The sequence below is a fragment of the Cygnus olor genome, chromosome 1 (assembly GCF_009769625.2).
Source record: "Cygnus olor isolate bCygOlo1 chromosome 1, bCygOlo1.pri.v2, whole genome shotgun sequence".
Lineage (NCBI taxonomy): Eukaryota > Metazoa > Chordata > Aves > Anseriformes > Anatidae > Cygnus > Cygnus olor.
The window spans coordinates 110928471-110946166 of NC_049169.1; the positions used below are offsets into that span (position 1 = coordinate 110928471).

Here is a 17696-nt window from a genome sequence, read left to right on the forward strand (position 1 = left end):
ACGTACTCCCGTCCCTCAGGGGACACTGCTATTGCTACCCCCTTAATTAGCTGACCAAGAGAGCAGCGAAAGGTCACTGGAATTGGTTTCTTTCTGCCAAAGGCTAGGCAGATCCCACCCGTGACCCACTCAGGACAAGTCGTGTGCCCTGCCTGTAGATGTGCTGGTGCTGTAGCAGCACGGACTCCTGCTTACCAGGCTCCTGTGCTGGGCTCTGACTGTCCTGCATCCATACATCATACACATTCTGCTGGTTTGGACATAGAGCTCCAAGAAAAAGTGTAATTTGTGGGGATTTCCATACAGAACATATGGGAAAGGACAGAATTGCTGCAGCCCCTTACCTCAAAACCATCTCCTGGCAGTCACTGAAGGTCTGGCCGTGTCAGGTGGCAGAGATGCTCGCAGATAAGGGTATATCATTCAGTTTGAAAATAGAGTGAAGCAGAAGATGAGGGGGAAGGAGGTAGTTAGCTTTATGGAAACAGCAGAGCAGAAGTATGTCCAGCAGAGGATATCTGTAGTTACCTGTGAAGTATGGCTTGATGTTACCTGTAAATATGGCATGAAGTAAAAAGCATGTTGAAGAGAAATATGGCTGGGAATGGCTCTCCTCCAGTGAAGCTGAGCTGCTTTGTGGAAATAGACCATGTCGAACAAGGCATTAGTTGTGTCTTAGATCAGCAGTTACCTCTGTTTCCTTCCTGACTGACTGAAGGAGGAGGAAGCATTGCAGAAATATGGGGAATGCTGTACCACGTAAAAGGGCATGAAGGTAGGTCACGAGGAAGCTCTGACCAGTCTGTGCTCACAGCCTTGCAATATTGACTGTTTTAAAGCCTTCATATGGTCTGCCCTTGCACATAGCATGGTGGGAGCAGCCTCATAGTATGTCCTTACAAACACCAGTCCCTAGATACATCTGGACTCTGGCTCCTCATGGAAACACTAATTCGACTGTGCTGATGCAATAGGCAGCAGCAGCAGCGTGGGCGAGTAGGGCTGTCTGCAGGAGCATCAATATTTGCCTGAGTCCTCGTGACACTTCGTGTCTTCTGTGCCACAGAGCTCAAGAAAGGATGTCGGAGGGAGCTTTCAACACTTGCATCCCTCGATGTGACTGCTGATTGCTCCCAGAATATCTTGCCTAGCTCAACTCCAGTCTTCCCGTGCTGTGCCTTGCCCCTGTCTCTGCTGGGACCAGAGATTCTTCTCACCTGTACAATCACTAAAGCTCGAAGGGATCATGGTGGTCATCCGGCCTGACCTCCTGTGTAAGACAAGATCTAGTATTCTCTTTGGGCGTATCTGTATCAATGTCTTGTTGAGCCATTGCACACTCAGGGGGCAGGGGGATTCAAAATCTACTTTCATCTCTGTAAGATAAGATGTTTCTGTCACTGCTTCACTGCACCTAAAAAGCATGGATCGTGCTTACAGCCTGAGTTTGCTCAACATTACCTTTTGGGCAGTTAATTTTATTTTATTAAAGAGCTGCCTGTTATCAGCAGTCCTTTCCTCCTGCAGGTACTTGCAGAAAATCGTCGTCACTGCTTAGTTTTCTCTTAATTAAAATTTTTGAGCTTCAGTCTGATACTATGACAAGAAGTTCTTGGACCTCAGACTGTTCCTGAAGCTCTTTTCAGAACTCTTTGCAAACTTTTAACATCATTCTTGAAGTGCTTGCGCCAGAACTAGATATAGTAATCTAATAATAGTCCCCAGTGCCATGTACAGGTGTAATTAATACCTTTTCTTACCTTAACAAATACATCCTGCTTATGCTTTTAAGGATTACATTTAAGTTAGCTGTGACATCAAGAGGGTTCATTTGCTTATCTGAATCCTTTTGCACATTGCTGGATACTGTTGTCTTTGCATTTTAGGTAATGGTAAGATTTTTTTCTTATCTCCCAGTGATTTGATTCTTTCCATTCAAGCTACCTTCAGTCTGAAGTATACAAATGAGCATACTGTGAGCTACTTTCCTGTTTATAAAAGTTTATTCTCCTTTAGGGGCTGATTTAAAGCTTTCCTGACTGTCTAGTCTGCCAACAGAGAGAGTGGTCCCCTGCGTACTAAGACATTTATCCTGTACTTATCTCTCCAGCAGCTGTTTTTATCTCTTGCTAAACCCCAAACTTACAGGCTTACACTGTCATGGACTCTGAAGAGAAGATAATATTTTAACAGAAGTGACTCCTCCCTACGTTTTTTAATTGTTGATTTTACTAATTCCAGAGCAAATACAAATGAAACAGAATATATAATTCAGCCGTCCTGCAAAGAGCAAACACAAAAGTTATCAAAGGCTGAACATCGCCACTCAACTGTGAAGCAGAGAGATGATACTGCTTGTTTAACATGAAATCTCAATGCATCTCTAATTGTATTGCTACTGAGAAGCCTTTTCAGTGTGTGTACATGTACATGCATGCATGTTTAACTCAGTCTCTGATCCTCCTATTCTATTCATAGCAAGCACACAAGGCAAGTATAAAAGGTATCAGATGGTCATGGTTGAATGGTTGGTCTTTTCTATCCTTGATAAATAGAACAGATGTCATTCTTGTGGAAAAGTCTGCCTTCATGCGTTACTGTAGGTTTGGATGATTGCTTACTTCCTTGAAGTGAATGGCTAGGCTGTAAAGAGAATGGTTAACAAGCGTTTATCTTTTTGTAACACTTTTAGAATTGCTCTGCAGTCTTCTTTGAGAGCAGTTCTTGAAAGGATGCTGGTGTTTGTTAAGAAACTGGGCAGCCGAGCAGGATAGCCAAGGGGAGTTCCTCCAGAAGTGCCACCCCAGGACCACTTCAGGCAGATCCTCTGAATTGGCTGCTACGGGCTGCTGGGTAATTTGGTGAATGCCAGTGTCAGGCCATGGAGAAAGTTAAATTTGTGTTTCTGAAATGGTGCATGGACTCATCCACGTCTGACAGTCGTAGCAGAAAAGCTCTGACTTCTCTCTGTCCTGACCAGAGTATGCGTGGTCCTTTCTGAAGGTGTACAGCTAATTGATTGCTGGTATGCATCTACTTGGATGACCCTTTAATGTTTTATTTCTTGGGATATTGGTACTTATGATCTATGAAAATATCCCCTGATGTACTATAAAATTTACCAAGCTTTAACAGTTAAGCAAAGAATAAACACCATCCGGTGAAAGAAGTTAGCGTTTTCTAATCCTTGGATTCAGTTATGAAAAGCAACTTATTATATGCCTGGTTGGTTGGTTGGTTGCCCAACCTGAGATACCCTGAAAGGGATTGCTCTCAAGAATATGCTGAGAACTGGGCAGGCTTCAAAGTTAGGTCTGTTTAGTATGACCTAAATTGGCCCCCCCAAATCACCATCCAGCTTTGAAAACTAAGCTCAGATTTTTGTAGTGAGAGCAGTGGTAATTACCAAGCAAGCTACAAGTGATGCCAGACACCTGTCACCAAAAGGAGGGAAAAAAAGAAAATGAATTCACTGCATGAGTTGTTTTGGGCACCTCAAAAAAGAAGTGGAGATCGACTTACACTAACTATGGCTGTATGAAATATCTACATGGTCTGGCTCTTTGTCTCATTCTCCTCTAAGCGTAAATCAGGAAATAAAGGTTTGGTTTATGGTGGAGGCTCAGTCCTTCCCATTGACTGTCCTCCTGGCTGCACCCAGTAACCTGCGGCTCTGAGTTTCATGTGAATGGTCAGGGTGCACTGGGACAGTGCTGAGAACTGTCTCTGTTGCCTGTCTTGGCATCATCTCCAGCAGGGCTGCCACCAGTAGTTCCTGGAAAAAAAAAAAAAAAAGAAAAAAGGAGGGATGTTGTGGAGGTGGGGAGGGGAGGAGGTGTCCCTCCAATAGTCTATAGCTGAAGTTTCTCCTCTTGTGTTGTGTTGGTCTTCTGGCCAAATCCCACAGTGCCTGCTGGATTCTTATTCAAACCAGCTTCCTCTCAGTTCAGCCGGAGCTCCTTTTGGCAGAGATCTGCAGGAACTGGCTTCCTCTTATTAAAAGTTAGGAGCGAATTTGCAGAAGGAAACTATTCAAGTGGCTGGATAAGTGGGAAAACTCTTTAAGAGTCCTCTAAATATCATACCCTGATTTTGCAAGGTCACGTGCAGTCTTCTGTTCTCTATAAAGTTAAACATGTTATAACATTTTTTGCTAGGCTGGGGCTATTGCTACGAAACTGTTCTTCCAGTTGTTACTGCAAGCGTCTGACATGAGTATTGTTTAAGACCTCTTGACTTCGACTCAGCAAACAGGCCATTGAGAAAACCTGTTTTCTGGCAAAGTGGAAGGCTTGCTTCCATTGAGATTCATCCGCCTGCCAAGAGACAGCCTGCGTAAAGGCATCCAATCTGGCAAGCAAGAAACCTGAGGCGAAATTAGGACCTGGGTTCCCTGGGTGCTAACATACCGTGTGACTGAAGTCACTGGTAGTCATATGCTTGCTAACTTAGTTTAATTCGGGCGGAATGATGGTGTGTCTTAACTGGATAAAGCCTGAGATTCCCCAGGGAAAAGCTAGGTAGTGAGAGGTTTTTGTTGCAAAATCATAGCTTGAATAAAGCTCTTTGCAGCTTTGGAAGCAAACAAAACCCAGTAGCTTAAAACACACATGCACAAACACCACCCAAAAAACAAACAAACAAAAACAAACAAACAAACAAACAAAAACACTATTACCCTCCATCAATTTTGCATATATTTGAAAATCAGCTCCATAGCAGGCTTGGCTTGCCACCCCCTCCAATGTTCTTTTGTTCTGTGTGTTTGTTCAACTTCATTGTGGTATCCAACATTTGGTTTCACATCAGCAGGACACTGCAGGAATACCTATCAAAAGTATTACTCCTTGACCCATGGTTTCTCTGAATGTCACTGTTGGAGTTACAAGCCCTAGAAGGGGCAGGGGAAGGGATGACTGTGGCTTCAGCACACCAAGCACCAGGAAGTTCCTCCTTCCTACCACAGCATCCCCACCCCCAGTTTTGTGGGCCTGGTGTGCTGTCAGGGCGCAGATCTGGGGAGCTGGGACTGCACGGTGTGTCTCTCGCAAAGACATACAGGCTGCCCCAGGGCTTCTCCTGGGAGATGGCAGGGTGAGCCCAACAGAAACCCTTTGTGTGCCGCGTGCTGGGTCAGCCCGAGACAGCGTGTGTTGGAGGAAAGGCAGAGAGAGCTTCGTCAGCAGGATACTGGGTATGGATAGCCTTTTGTGGGGTGGTCTGCTGAGGTCTGTCTGTTGTCAGGTCTGAAGGCAGGGGTCTGTCTTTTGGGCAAGTCATTCCTTCCGTAATAAAGATTTTCCCCGCCTTGTGTTTGAGGAGCAGAAGGGAAGGATGGAATAGGCAAGGAGGAACCAAGGCATTGTTTGTCCTCACTTGGGATCATGGGGAAACTCCAAACGCTTCCCCTGAGCCGCCTTCCGTGCTTTGTTGCAATTTTATGTGTGAAGGTATGGCTGTTTATAAAGAGCATGCAAAATGTGCTTTCTCTGGATGCTGAAGCCCTTGCTCCCAGCTTTCTCCAGGCAACATCTGGTCCTTTAAACTGTCTCTTCTTGCTTTTTCTCAGGGCCTTGCTGTGACTGTTTTTGTGCTGTCTGGTGCCAGCCAGCTCCACCCCCTGCCTCTATCTTGCAGCTTCAGAAACCCTCCTGAAGCACTAAGTGGCAAAAATCCTCCTCCCACGCGTGTCAAACGTGTGCCTTTGTTTGGGTGATGGCACGTGCCTGTATTTGCCGATGTTGGTTTAGCTGCTGGGTTCTGCAAGCAATGCAACCGTCTCCTACAACTATCTTTGGAGAATAGTGGTGTTTACACTTCCCCCTCACCTCCGTTCCAGTACATTTTAGCCCAGCCTGAACTATTTTAGTGCAACGATCGAGAGAAGCAGCAATTGCTCATATGATGTGTCACACCATAAACTTCAGGAAAGTAATTCATTCCAACAGTAATTCTAGGACTCTGGAACCAAAAATATGGCCTATTACTCATCTTCGTATCTCATAACACAGAATAACCTAAACCATTTATTTATTTACACAGCAAAGATTTAGCCAAAAGCAAAGTGTTGAATGTCAAGAGCCACTGTTGATACATATTCAGAGTAATTACTTGCTTTATCATTTATTTTTATTTCTATGCCAATATTGGCTGGCAATTCAAGTCAGGAGATAAGCGTGATGCAAAGAACCCCCACGTGAAACTTGGGAGAGCAAAACAGAATAATTGTCATATCTTGAGTAGGTTATGAAAGCTTGAATGTGTTTGCTTTGTGGTTAGCTACCATCTACAGAATTTTCTGTACTGAATGCTTTTTCCTTCTGCATGGATGAAAATTTCAGGTGTATGCGTGCATAGGCACCATACATGAGTCCGTGCATATTAAATGTGTCAGGGCACATTCCATCTCCACTTACCTCAGTGTAACTCTGGATGAACTCAAAATCAGGGATATTGAGCTAAGTCAACCCTGGAGTTGCTGAGCGCACAGTTTGATCCATAGATTTCCTCTGTATGCTTAAGAATTAATTGTAAATTGGAGAAAAATCCAAGAAACTCAAACAGGCAAAAACAAAAACTAAAACAAAAAACCTACAACAAAACAACAACAACAACAACAAACCAAACCAAACCACCGGAGCTCTGCCTCACAGTGCTGACCCCCTATCATGGGATGCATTTCATTTAGGAAAGAAAAAGGATCCTACAAGAAAACAAAAGCAAGAAGAGCAGTGCAAGGGAAAGGGCATTGACTAGAAGAGCAAAAGAATAAATGAAAGGAGTTGTAACAAAGATGAGCTGGGATGAAGAGAGACAGAGAGTCACAACAGCTAGAAGCAATTATGAACACCTGTATGACAGTCAATAGGATGCTTATGTGTTGGGTCAACTGTGTATTTTTTTCTTTAGATATATGGAGGTTTCTTTAAAGCTTTTGAATTGTCCCTGAGATGGAGAGAGGGGCATCCATCTGAAATATTTCTGGAGTACCCTGTGCTGCAACGTGGAACTAGGAGAGGAGGCAAGGTCTTGCTTGCACTGTCCCAGGAGCAAGCAAGGTGTCACAGAAGCTCGTGCCCTCTCTGATATGAGAAATGCAAGCTTTCCATAGTCTTAGTTGGTGTTTTACTCTTCTCTTTCCCCTATGCAAAGCTGTTGCTGAAACAAAACTGTTATTGCCTCTTTTGTCAGCTGGCTGTTAGCTGTGCTGGCGGACCTCTTGGGCCCAATGCAAGCGATGTTGAAGATATGGAAAAAGTAGCTCAGACTCAACGTTGGGTCTGAAGGCAGCTCTGCTGAGATAGATAGGGTGCCTGACCAAGCATCTGTCAAAATCAAGGAGAAGATTCATCCTTAAGACACAGATAGCTAATCCTTTGTGATAGCGAAGAAGTTGGCAAGTAGTCATGTAGTTGGCTCTGCCTCCTGGGTTCAGGTGTTTGCCCGTGTTACCCATAACCGTGCTCAGCCTGCGTAGGAGATATGCATGTGTTTAGTAATGTGCTTTTTTTAGTCAATGAGTTCAGGATGACTTCCTGATATGGACAAGAGGTTACTGCTCCATTTTGTTAATAACCCATGTTGTATATCCTGCAGCTGTGGAAAACAGCAGCATTTTGGTGTGCATTGTTTTCAGCTTTAGCAGAGGTTGTGTTGTGCTGCCAGCAAACAAACTGGTATATCATGTTTCTGTTACCCATGAATTTGTTTGTCCTCACCAGAATAGCTTTTGTGGTTTGCTGTCCAAATAATCCATGAGAGCCTCTGTGTTCTTGGTCTTATTTCATTAGATTGAAGAACATACTAATTTAAGACTGTTTCCTTGGTGAATCACCTGAGGCTTTCAAAAATGGTTAAGTAAAGCTCTGATTTACCTGTTGTCTTATCTTAAAACAAAATGATCTTTCTTTAATGTGACTAGTCAGGAACGTAGCTTCCAGGCATTTATGGCTCTGATGCTGTTCCACATTTCACCCAGGCAGCTGTCATGCATGTGGTGTTTAGCCTTGCCTTCTTATCAAGGGTATTTCATTAGAATCATCTTTTAACAGCAGAAATGTATCCAGCTAATAACGAATGCCATGATGCTGACTTCTGTTTGTTAAGACAAACTATTAAGCCCACACTCCTGTAGTTTTATTCCTCAATTCATCTGCTGATAAAAACTTGACTTTGACTCAAGGAGTTTGTGTTAAAGAGTCTGGGTTCATTTTTATTTATTTATTTATTCATTTATTTATTTAGCTTCAATTTTCTGAAGGAAAACCAAATTGTTTACTAATTCAACCTTTCTTTTTCTTGTAGAAAAAAGGCGAGGCTAGCCGAACTGGGAGCTGTCACATGCCTTATGTGACACTTTCTCATGCGGGGAGGGCAGCTAGGCAGTTTGTGAACAACTTTGTCTCCCTGTTGCCCAAGACCAGCAGCCCACAATGCCATGGATTTTAACGATGTAGTTGGCTGTAGCTGGAAGCGAGCGTTCTGTGAGTAGGTAGCTTGTCAGCCATGAGGAGGGATGCTGTATGAGATGGAAATGGATGGAAGAAACCTGTTTGGCTTGAGCTGCTGTCTGGGTGTTGAGAATTAGCAATTGGGTCAGTAAAACTCCAAGATTTTCCCCATGTTTGTTATTTCTTCTCATTGTAGGAGTAAGGTAATGCAGGAGATCCTCCAAGGCCAAATCAAGGCACGCAGCAAAGACGCAAGTGTAGCATCTTTGTGCCTCCATCAGGGAGGGCAGAGGGATTGTTGCATTTTTTCTGCCTTCTGTTGGACCTGTATGTGTGCAAACAAGAACCTTTCCAATCAGTTTCATGTAAAATTCAACATCACACGGGAATACTAAGCACTGTATTTCCCTCCCCTCATCCTGACAAACAACTGTCACTTGGGTAATGATCAGCGAGCTGTTGGGGCTGGTGCATGCGTTAAAGGACTTCCTTTGTTGCAGAGCTCTGAGGAAAAGAGGGGCAGGGGAGAAGGATCAAGCAGTGCCTTTTGTTGCTCTGCTGGCATATGTTGTTAAATCATTGTCTGGCGCAGATGACCTGGAAGTCTGCAGCACGCACTCTAAACAAGAAATCTCAATAAATAAATATCTATAAATTTGAGGCAGATAAAGGCAGATACTAATTTATTGCAATTGTTTAGTGCCTCCATTAATTCATTAAAAGGAATCAGATTCTTTAAGCATAGAAAAGAGTGATATCCTCACTGGTCCCGTCCTTTTGTTCTCATGTAGTGCCTGCACCAGCAGCAGGAATGAAAGCACTTCGACAAGGGCTAGACTGTGTCATAGGCTGTGGTGCAGAGTCTCTTTGCTTTTATTACGTTCTTTCACGATGGGCTTCAGTGGACTTGGACAGCTCTGAGTGGTATGCAGTTTAGTACCTGCATTTAAAAAAAAAAAAAGTCTTGCCTTCTTGGATTTTGCAAAGTTGCTCAGTTTTAAAAGTAACAAGGGGATTGTCTTTCCTGTATGTTTTAAAAGAGAAAAAGAAATGTGCCAAGAGAGTGGTACCAAAACAGTGGTTTTTCTTAGTATTTTTTTTTTCTTTCCAGTCATGTAAAACTAACACTTGGCTATAGTTTCAGGAACTTGTCATGGAAGCATATCATCTGAAGTCACATGTCCTAAGCCAGGAAAAGCCAAAAATGAGAGTTAACAACTTGTAAATACCAGCTTGGAGACTTTTTGAGATAGTAGATAAAATTAAATGTCCAGCATTAAATATGCTTAGTATTTGGGAGTGGTTAATGAGATCATTGTCTTCCCTTTGTTACCTATTTCCTTGCAATAACTTTTGTCTGTCACTGCACAAGGGGGTAATTGTCAGTGGAGGCTGGGGTTGGAAAATCAGCTGTTTCTCTGACCTGGGCAGCTGTGCCTGAAACAGTGGCATATCAGCTGGGAATTGCATCCCTTTATTTATTTATTTATTTTTATTTTTGAGGTTGTTTGTGCAGGTTTAAAGCAATAAATCATCAGTGTGTGACTGCTCATAGCCCCCCTCTCCTCTGTTTTTCACTAGGTGGCAGTGAAAGTAATTGACAAGAAAAGAGCCAAAAAGGACACTTATGTCACCAAGAATCTGCGACGGGAAGGGCAGATCCAGCAGATGATCCGTCACCCAAATATAGCCCAGCTGTTGGATATACTGGAAACTGAGAACAGCTACTACCTTGTCATGGAGCTGTGCCCTGGTGGCAACCTGATGCACAAGATCTATGAGAAAAAAAGACTTGAAGAGCATGAAGCACGCAAATACATCAGGCAGCTTATTCTGGCAGTAGAACATCTTCATCGGGCAGGAGTAGTCCACAGGTAATCTTTAAAACCCTCTCTGGAAAAAATTTACCTCAGAGCCTCAAAGTGGTGTCTATGCATGTATTTATATAACAAGGTGACTTCCTTTTGAAAGTGTATTCCAGCCAGCTTTTCAGCTAATCTTTAAGATATTGTTTAGTTGTTCATATTTTAGACAATAAAGATATCTCTAGAAAGCACTTATCTAACTGTTTAACTTCAGAAGGAGTGCACAGGAGCTGCACCAACTCCATGTCTTTAACCATAGGCCTGTACTACATCAACATAGGCCTGTACTGCATTAGTACTATTTTGCTTCTTTGAAGCTCAGTACCAACATTAACTAATGTATGGGCTCACTGTATCTTTGAGGAGGTCATGTCTGCTGTTTTGCTGGTGGAAATACAGCAGTATAGGGAGATGAACTGATTTGCCCAAAGTCTGTCAAGGATGAAGCCTGAATGGATTCACAGAAGTCCCTTGCTTGTGCTTCTCTGCTCTTTCCACTATTGTATCGCCCCAACAGGACCTCGCAAGATTGGAGAAAGGAAAGTACAATCCAGAGTATGCAGCTGTTCCGTTCATCTTGCAGTGTCTTGTCAGGAGAAATCCAGAGCTGCTGTACTGCTCTGTGATGCGTTTCTTTCTTTAGGACTTTATTTTAATCAGTGCATAAGCAAGATGTTTACCTGGGCTCAAGGGGAAACAGGACAAGTTAATCAAATAGAGGTCTGCTAAGGGTTTCGGAGTGAGGAATAGCCTTACTGTACATCTGCCTGAAGCCCATGAGCAGCACCTGGCAGAGGCTGGGAATGTACAGGTGGAGATACCACACATGATTGCCTGCCCCTATTTCCTTCTCCACTTATGTGCTCTTGGCTGCTATGGAGACAGGAGGATGGTGGGCTGATGTACCTTTGGTCTGACCCAGTATGTCTCTTATTCTGTTCCTAGGTGTATTTATAGGAAGTTGTCTAAGAAGGAGACTACACTTTCTAAATTCGGGATGACGGGAGTCAAGTCTGAACTCCCACAGATTTGCCACGTGGCGCTGAGCAAGTCATGTAGGCCCCACCCTCTCGGGTAGCAGGAGCGAGGCACCTGCAGATCTGGGACTTCTGCAGATCTGGGACTTAATACAGCCAGCCTATGCTGCTAGGCCCAGCTCCACACGCCTGGAAAGCTGCTTTTTTTGTTCTCAAGGTCTCTCTGCTTGTTCCCTGCGGTTCTTTAGGGGTAGGTGCTACGTGCACCTATAACCTCGGGTGCACTGAGGTCTTATCTTGAGCTAAGCTTCTGGTACCACTGCACTATAAATATTTGAGCAGCAGCCAGGTCTTGTCTGCAGGTTCTCTATCAGCAGCTGAACTGCTGATCTCTTTAAATTATTAACCCTACAGTTTGGGGCATGGAAAAGGAAGAAGTCTATTTATTGCTTTAAAGGATCAATTCATATCCTGTATGTAGGGAGACGAGGTGCAGGGGAAGAAAAAGGTCAAAGTTTCTGAGAAGGGCAGAGAAAAATCTGTCAGGAACAGATGAGGATGTTGAGCTTCTAGCAGCAGCACTGAGTTCAGCAGCAGCAGTACCTCTCATGGAGAAATCTGCCCTCTGCTTAATGGCATGGTGTCCAGTGTGCTTATGCGGGGCTGGCAGGACTGGCTTTGATTCCCTTGCTGGTCAGAGGATCCAAACCATCGTTATACATCTGGATAACTAGCAGGTCTGATTCTGGTTATACCGATAAAATATTTTCTCTGACTTAACTGTTAGCATCTTGACTTACTATATTAACAAGGTATGTAGAGCAGCACAGAGACACAAGAAAAACACGGGCAGCCCAATCCAGATTTCTTCTCCCATCCCTCCATGTGCAAGAGAGGGACGAAGACTAGTAGTCACTGCAGGAGTTGTCCTTCAGCTTCTTGGGCATTTGACCGTGGCAGTTCTAAAAACAGACTACTTAACTGAAGAGGGGAAAAAATAGTGCAGAAGTCTGATTCATGCTCACCCTGGATGAAATGACAGTGTTCTGTTGTTGTTATTGTTGTTATTTTTAAAACAGGTAAAAATAACAGAGCTTTCATTGAGGTGGTGATCTGTGGGTGTTCACATTCGCTGTGTGTGAAACAAAACACGGCATTGTAGGCCAGGAAGCGGTCTGCTGTTTGCCTCTCTCAAAATGCTTTCATCATTCACCCTGAATCAGGCAGAGCATTGAAAAGTATTCACCGAACCTTTGATTACAAAAGTCACCGGCATTTTTGTCCGCATTATTCAGGGAATAATCTAGATGACTTGCCCTCTTCTATAATTCAGGGTGGAAAAAAAGCCAGAAAGAAGTTGCATGAAATTTGGTTACTTTATTTGATGAATATTACTCAGCCGGCTTCATGATTTACAATCAAGACTTGGCACGGCAGAAAAGCACTCTGATCTTTGGACAAGAGCTGGGACCCAGAACTCAAAAGAAATGCCTCTTTTAGGAAGCAGTGTGACGTGCAAGCAGTCAAAAAATTTTCAAGAAACCTCACTCTAATTAGAGAGATTAAAAAAATAATTTGAGTTTGACTGTATTATAAATTATAAATATTTCTTCTCCTATGATGTATGAAAGCTGCAAGTACCCTAGGGTAGGAATGGCATCTTTGATGAGGAGTGTCCAGGTTTCAGTGGCCGCTTTCTGGAGAAAGAAATGCCGCTATTCTAAATATAATTCCATGTAATCACTTGTGTATCATTGCTTTTATCAGAAGAGCTGGTTGGTTGCTAAAAATACACTTGCAACAAGCTCGACTGTGAATCAGGTAGGAATATTTATCTTTCCCTCTGACAGAAGAAAACAAACCCAAATGGCAGTATCTGGTGAAGCTTTCTCTTTTCAGGGGGTGTTTACACAGGCCTTCATGCTGTCAAAAGGCAGGATGAACAATAAGCCCCTCGGGAGCATGAGGACAACAGAGAAAACGAAGTGAAAGCCTTGGTGCTTGCAACTGCATCCCACAGGAAATTCTCAACAACCCTTTTAAAGTAATTTTAACAAAATTCAATCCCATTCAGTGCAATTACTGTCAGGATGTCAAAGAAAAGAATTTAATAATGTATTGGTAGCAAAGGTAGCTTTCTGTGTTCCCCCTTTTTCAGTCTTCGTGGCAGTATATTCATACCTTCCACTGCCATTTTGTAATTAAAAGCAGATCAGGAGTTTGAGAGACATAAGAAAATACTTGAGGTTTTGAGTGGAGTTTGTATATTTTTCCATAATACCCTTCTGCTCTTTCCCTAGCACACCAAGAAGAGTAAGGTGGTATAATGATAAAGTTGCTTAGGGTGCTATGGGAGTCCTTCTTTGGTACCCACTAATTTGATGTGTGTTGGCTTTGGTAACTTCCATCCCATTAATTTTAAGTGCCAGTAATCTGGCTGCTGATGCAGTATTTATGACAGATCCTGCACTACAGAACAAAGTCTCTTTTTGAAGTGCAAAGCTGGTTTGTCTTTCTATTTTATGTCAGATTTCAAAATTACCTTTGGGCATTCTCTCTTGGACTGCTCTGCTGTAAACAAACTAAACATTATTTTAGTAAAGACAATGGAACGAATTCCGCTTTTACAGAGTCAACCACATTGAATTCAGTGACTTTCTGGCTGATAGAAGAATCAGGCTCAGTAAACAACACTGATAGCAAAGCAGTGCCTTTGAAATGTGTGTTAACATGATGATGAACCCAAAACTCTGCACCCTTCCCAGCTCTTTCATGGGCCTACAAAGTGAGCTTGTGGGTTGGTAGTTGAGATGTGATTTTTGATGGCACAAGCCTAAGGTAGTTTGCTAAGTGAAGCAGGCTCGTGTTGCTCAGTGTAGTCACTGGCTTGAGTAGGGGTTTCCAAAGTGGTCTGTGAAGCTCTAAGCAAAGCCAGGGAAAAATCAGCTCCATCAACAGAAGAACAAACTCCAAACCTAAACGAGCCATCCTATGAAGCACGTCCCACTCTGAACTGAAGGTCTCCAGCAACTGCATGTCTTCTCCCCACCTCAGTTCCACATGCTGTGGTACATGTACAGCTGCATGGCCCTCCCAGTCAGAAAGCAGCTGTGTCCTGTTGAAAAGTGCAAGCCACTTGCAAAATTACAGGAACCTCTGGGTCTACAGGGACCTGCATATATGCCTAACGTTTAATTGCCCTGGATCTTCCCATTGACTTCCAAGAAGGACTTGAAGCATTATGTGTGTCATAGCGAGCAACTCACATTCTGCCTTGCAGTACGCTGCCGTTAAAAAACGTGCAAAATGAAATCTCTCCAGAATACGTATGGTGGGATGTTTGCTTTTGTTCGTTTGTCAACTCGTTTATAATGTTGTGCAAGAAATTCAGTGTTCCCTAACTTTTCAATGTAATGGTGCTATTTTTTTCCATTGCAATGAATTAATGGAAGCATTCAAACAAAGTAGCAACTGAAATAAGCCTGTCTGTAAATAATGATAATAATAATATAGTAATAATTTAAAAAACAAAAAACAAAAAACAAAAATGCTTATGTTGGAACCAGATTGAATTGACGTAATAAAACATTTAGGAACTTGAGGGAAATGAGTGCTGTCTCTACAGGATGATCTTAAGACAGACATAAAACCAGATTGTACAACCACACTTTTTGTCAAAAAGAAATAGCGGGTGATTTGGCGTACTGTTAAAGTCACTTAAAGTATTCACAGAATAAGCCCTCTATCCTGTCTGACGAGCAGGCTGTGTTTGCACTCCTGCTGCCCTGGCCATGGGTGCCAGGTTCCTGCCATATGTTGGTACCAGCCATCCATGAGCACTGCTGGTGGCCATCCCAGCAGGATTAGGCTGCAAGGTGGTCCTGCCTTGAGCCCTCTGGAGAGTTCATGTCTGTGTAGCAGTGGTTCTCCAGCTATGGTCTAGTCTGGCTTTTCTTGGTCTGGTTTTGTAAAAGCTTTTGCTTTGTGTTTCTGAGACAGGTTCACATGGAATCTTCTTGTTAGGTTGTACCAAAGAGTGAAAATATGTTATCCTAGTTCCCAGTGTCACACCAAAAAAAAGGGCTTTCATGTTGACGTGGACTGACAAAAATGTGGTACATATGAACTATTAGATCAGCTACCGCTTACTGGCAAGTCTGCTGACAATAGACATATATGGGTGAATGGCTTAAATTAACCAGGTCTGATTGCACTCTATACTGAAGCTATATTTAATTTTTTTTTCCTCTGATAGCTTTAAGATTCCCTGTAATATTTATCCTTAGTTTTATTTTTTAACCATGAATCCTTTTAAATATCCTGTTTATTTTTAGCTCTTCTGTCACTCATTTGTTATTCTAATTGCCTGCATGTCTTTTCGCCTCAACTTACAGCTTTCATCTTTCTGTTTTCTTTCCTCTAGTTTTACAAGTTTACCTCTTTTTAGCTAATGTTTAATGTACTCAGAACTTCCAAATTGCCTTGCTTCTTGCTTTGAGAGGTTGTACTGAGTGTGTCAGTGTACGACTCGAAGTCCCACTTCGTTCTGTTGGTTTTTCAAGTCTTTTTTCTTTTCCATACTGTTTTTTGGCACTCTCTCTTGTTAAATACCTGGCCCCGATATCTTTCTAGAGGCTAATCACCCTGTCTGTGGAAAAATCTCCATCTGCAAGCAATAAAGGCGTGACACGTGAAGAAATAAGCCCTTTTTTGGCAGTGGGGGGAAGTGGAAGTGGGTTGATCTGGATCCATCTGGCAAGGCACGTCACTCTTGTACCAAGCAATTTCTCAGCCGTGGTGGCTACCATACGGCAGAAGCTCCCTTTGGAGGAGGCAGAGAGGTGGTTTGTAGCGCGTTGCAATGCATGGAGTTTCCTGCAAAGAGAGGAATGCCACCGAATAGCAGAGATTTGCAAAATATTCTTCTTCGATAGGCTTATGTATCATTTCCCCTCTTTCTTTTCATGCATGAAGCAAGGACAATCTGCAAGAAGTGCTAACTAGGGTATGGAAACATCTGTTCAATAGGGAGAAGGTCCTTGTGATTGTACAGGTGAAGTGGGTGTCATCCTACATGCAAATATTCTTCTTTCTTAGATTTATTTGAAAGATAGCATGGACATAAAATGAGGGGAGAGGAACATTTGAAAAAAAAGGCTTGGAGTTGGTCACAGTTATTTTCATTTCCCAGATCCTTTCCTGTGAAAGTGCTTTGTTTGGTTTGGTTGGTTTACTTGTCTTATTTTATTAAGCTTATATCTTCATCTGCAACAGGGGCATTCTTCATTACTCCCGTTTCCTTACAAAGGCAAAATAACATGGATGTCACTGACTTCCCATAATTATAGCTGATGGCTTTATTATCCATTTTTTTTCTGAAGTGTACTGAGAGAAACACCACTGGCAGTCTGAGCTATTGATATCCTGGCATGCTAATAGAAATATTTTATGTCTGGATTGTGGAAAAATTCTTGTAAGAAAGACACAAGTAATTCCTAGAAGTCATGGGCAAGTTGTGTAGCAACCTAAATGATTTTTCATATTATACTTAATGCTTATACTGTACTTAAAGCATTTATTTATTTATTTATTCATTGTTTTATTTTTAGGGAGAATAATCTTTGGGATATTTTTCTTATGTAGAACATGGTTTAGAAATTCACAACCACATTGTTAAATGATGAAAGAGTACATGTAAAGTGAACTAAGTGCTAACAAATACATGTCAGCAGACTGGTTGGTAGTCTTGTAGAAGACGGCTGCTTTCATTTTATGCTCTCTCCCCCCAAATTGTTCCGGGCCCTAGTCTGTGAAGTGGTTCTGGGAAGGTCAAGCAGAGTAGCATGGTGGAGAAAGCACTGAAGTGGCACTCAGAAAACCTGTGTGAGGACTTCTCTCAGCTTTCTTACTAGCATACATGATGGCACTGGGCAAACCATTTCAACCCCTCAGCCTCAGTTTTCAGCTCTAGCACATGAGAATCTTAGAATTGTGGAATGGTTTGGGTTGGAAGGGGCCGTCTAATTCATCTAGACCATCCAGTTCCAACCCTCCCTGCCATGGGCAGGGACACCTCCCACTAGACCAGGTTGCTCAAAGCCCCATCCAGCCTGGCCTTGAACGCTTCCAGGGAGGGGGCATTCACAGCTTCTCTGGGCAACCTGGTCCAGTGCCTCACCACCCTCACTGCAAAAAATTTCTTCCTTGTACTATATTTCATCCTTATACTAGCATTCTAGTGTTGACCACCTCTGTAAAGTGTTTGGATGTCTCATCCCCATGGGGAGGCTGACTCTGGTCCCCAGAATTGTAGACAATATCAGAGAAGAGACATTTGGCTCCTCAAATCTCTGCAGTTTATTCTCCAGCTACAGCCAATGAAGAGACTTTGGTTATGAGGAATA

At 42.8% G+C, this 17696-nt stretch overlaps 1 protein-coding gene across 3 annotated transcripts in view; it reads left to right on the top strand.

Moving 5' to 3' along the window:
* The window catches only part of HUNK (hormonally up-regulated Neu-associated kinase), a 56934-nt gene that overhangs the window by 8924 nt on the left and 30314 nt on the right, over positions 1-17696 (top strand). For all 3 annotated transcript variants that reach the window (XM_040576932.1, XM_040576942.1, XM_040576953.1), the window contains exon 2: positions 10032-10324. In XM_040576932.1, the coding sequence (XP_040432866.1) occupies positions 10032-10324 (293 nt within the window). The remainder of the gene's footprint in view (positions 1-10031; positions 10325-17696) is intronic.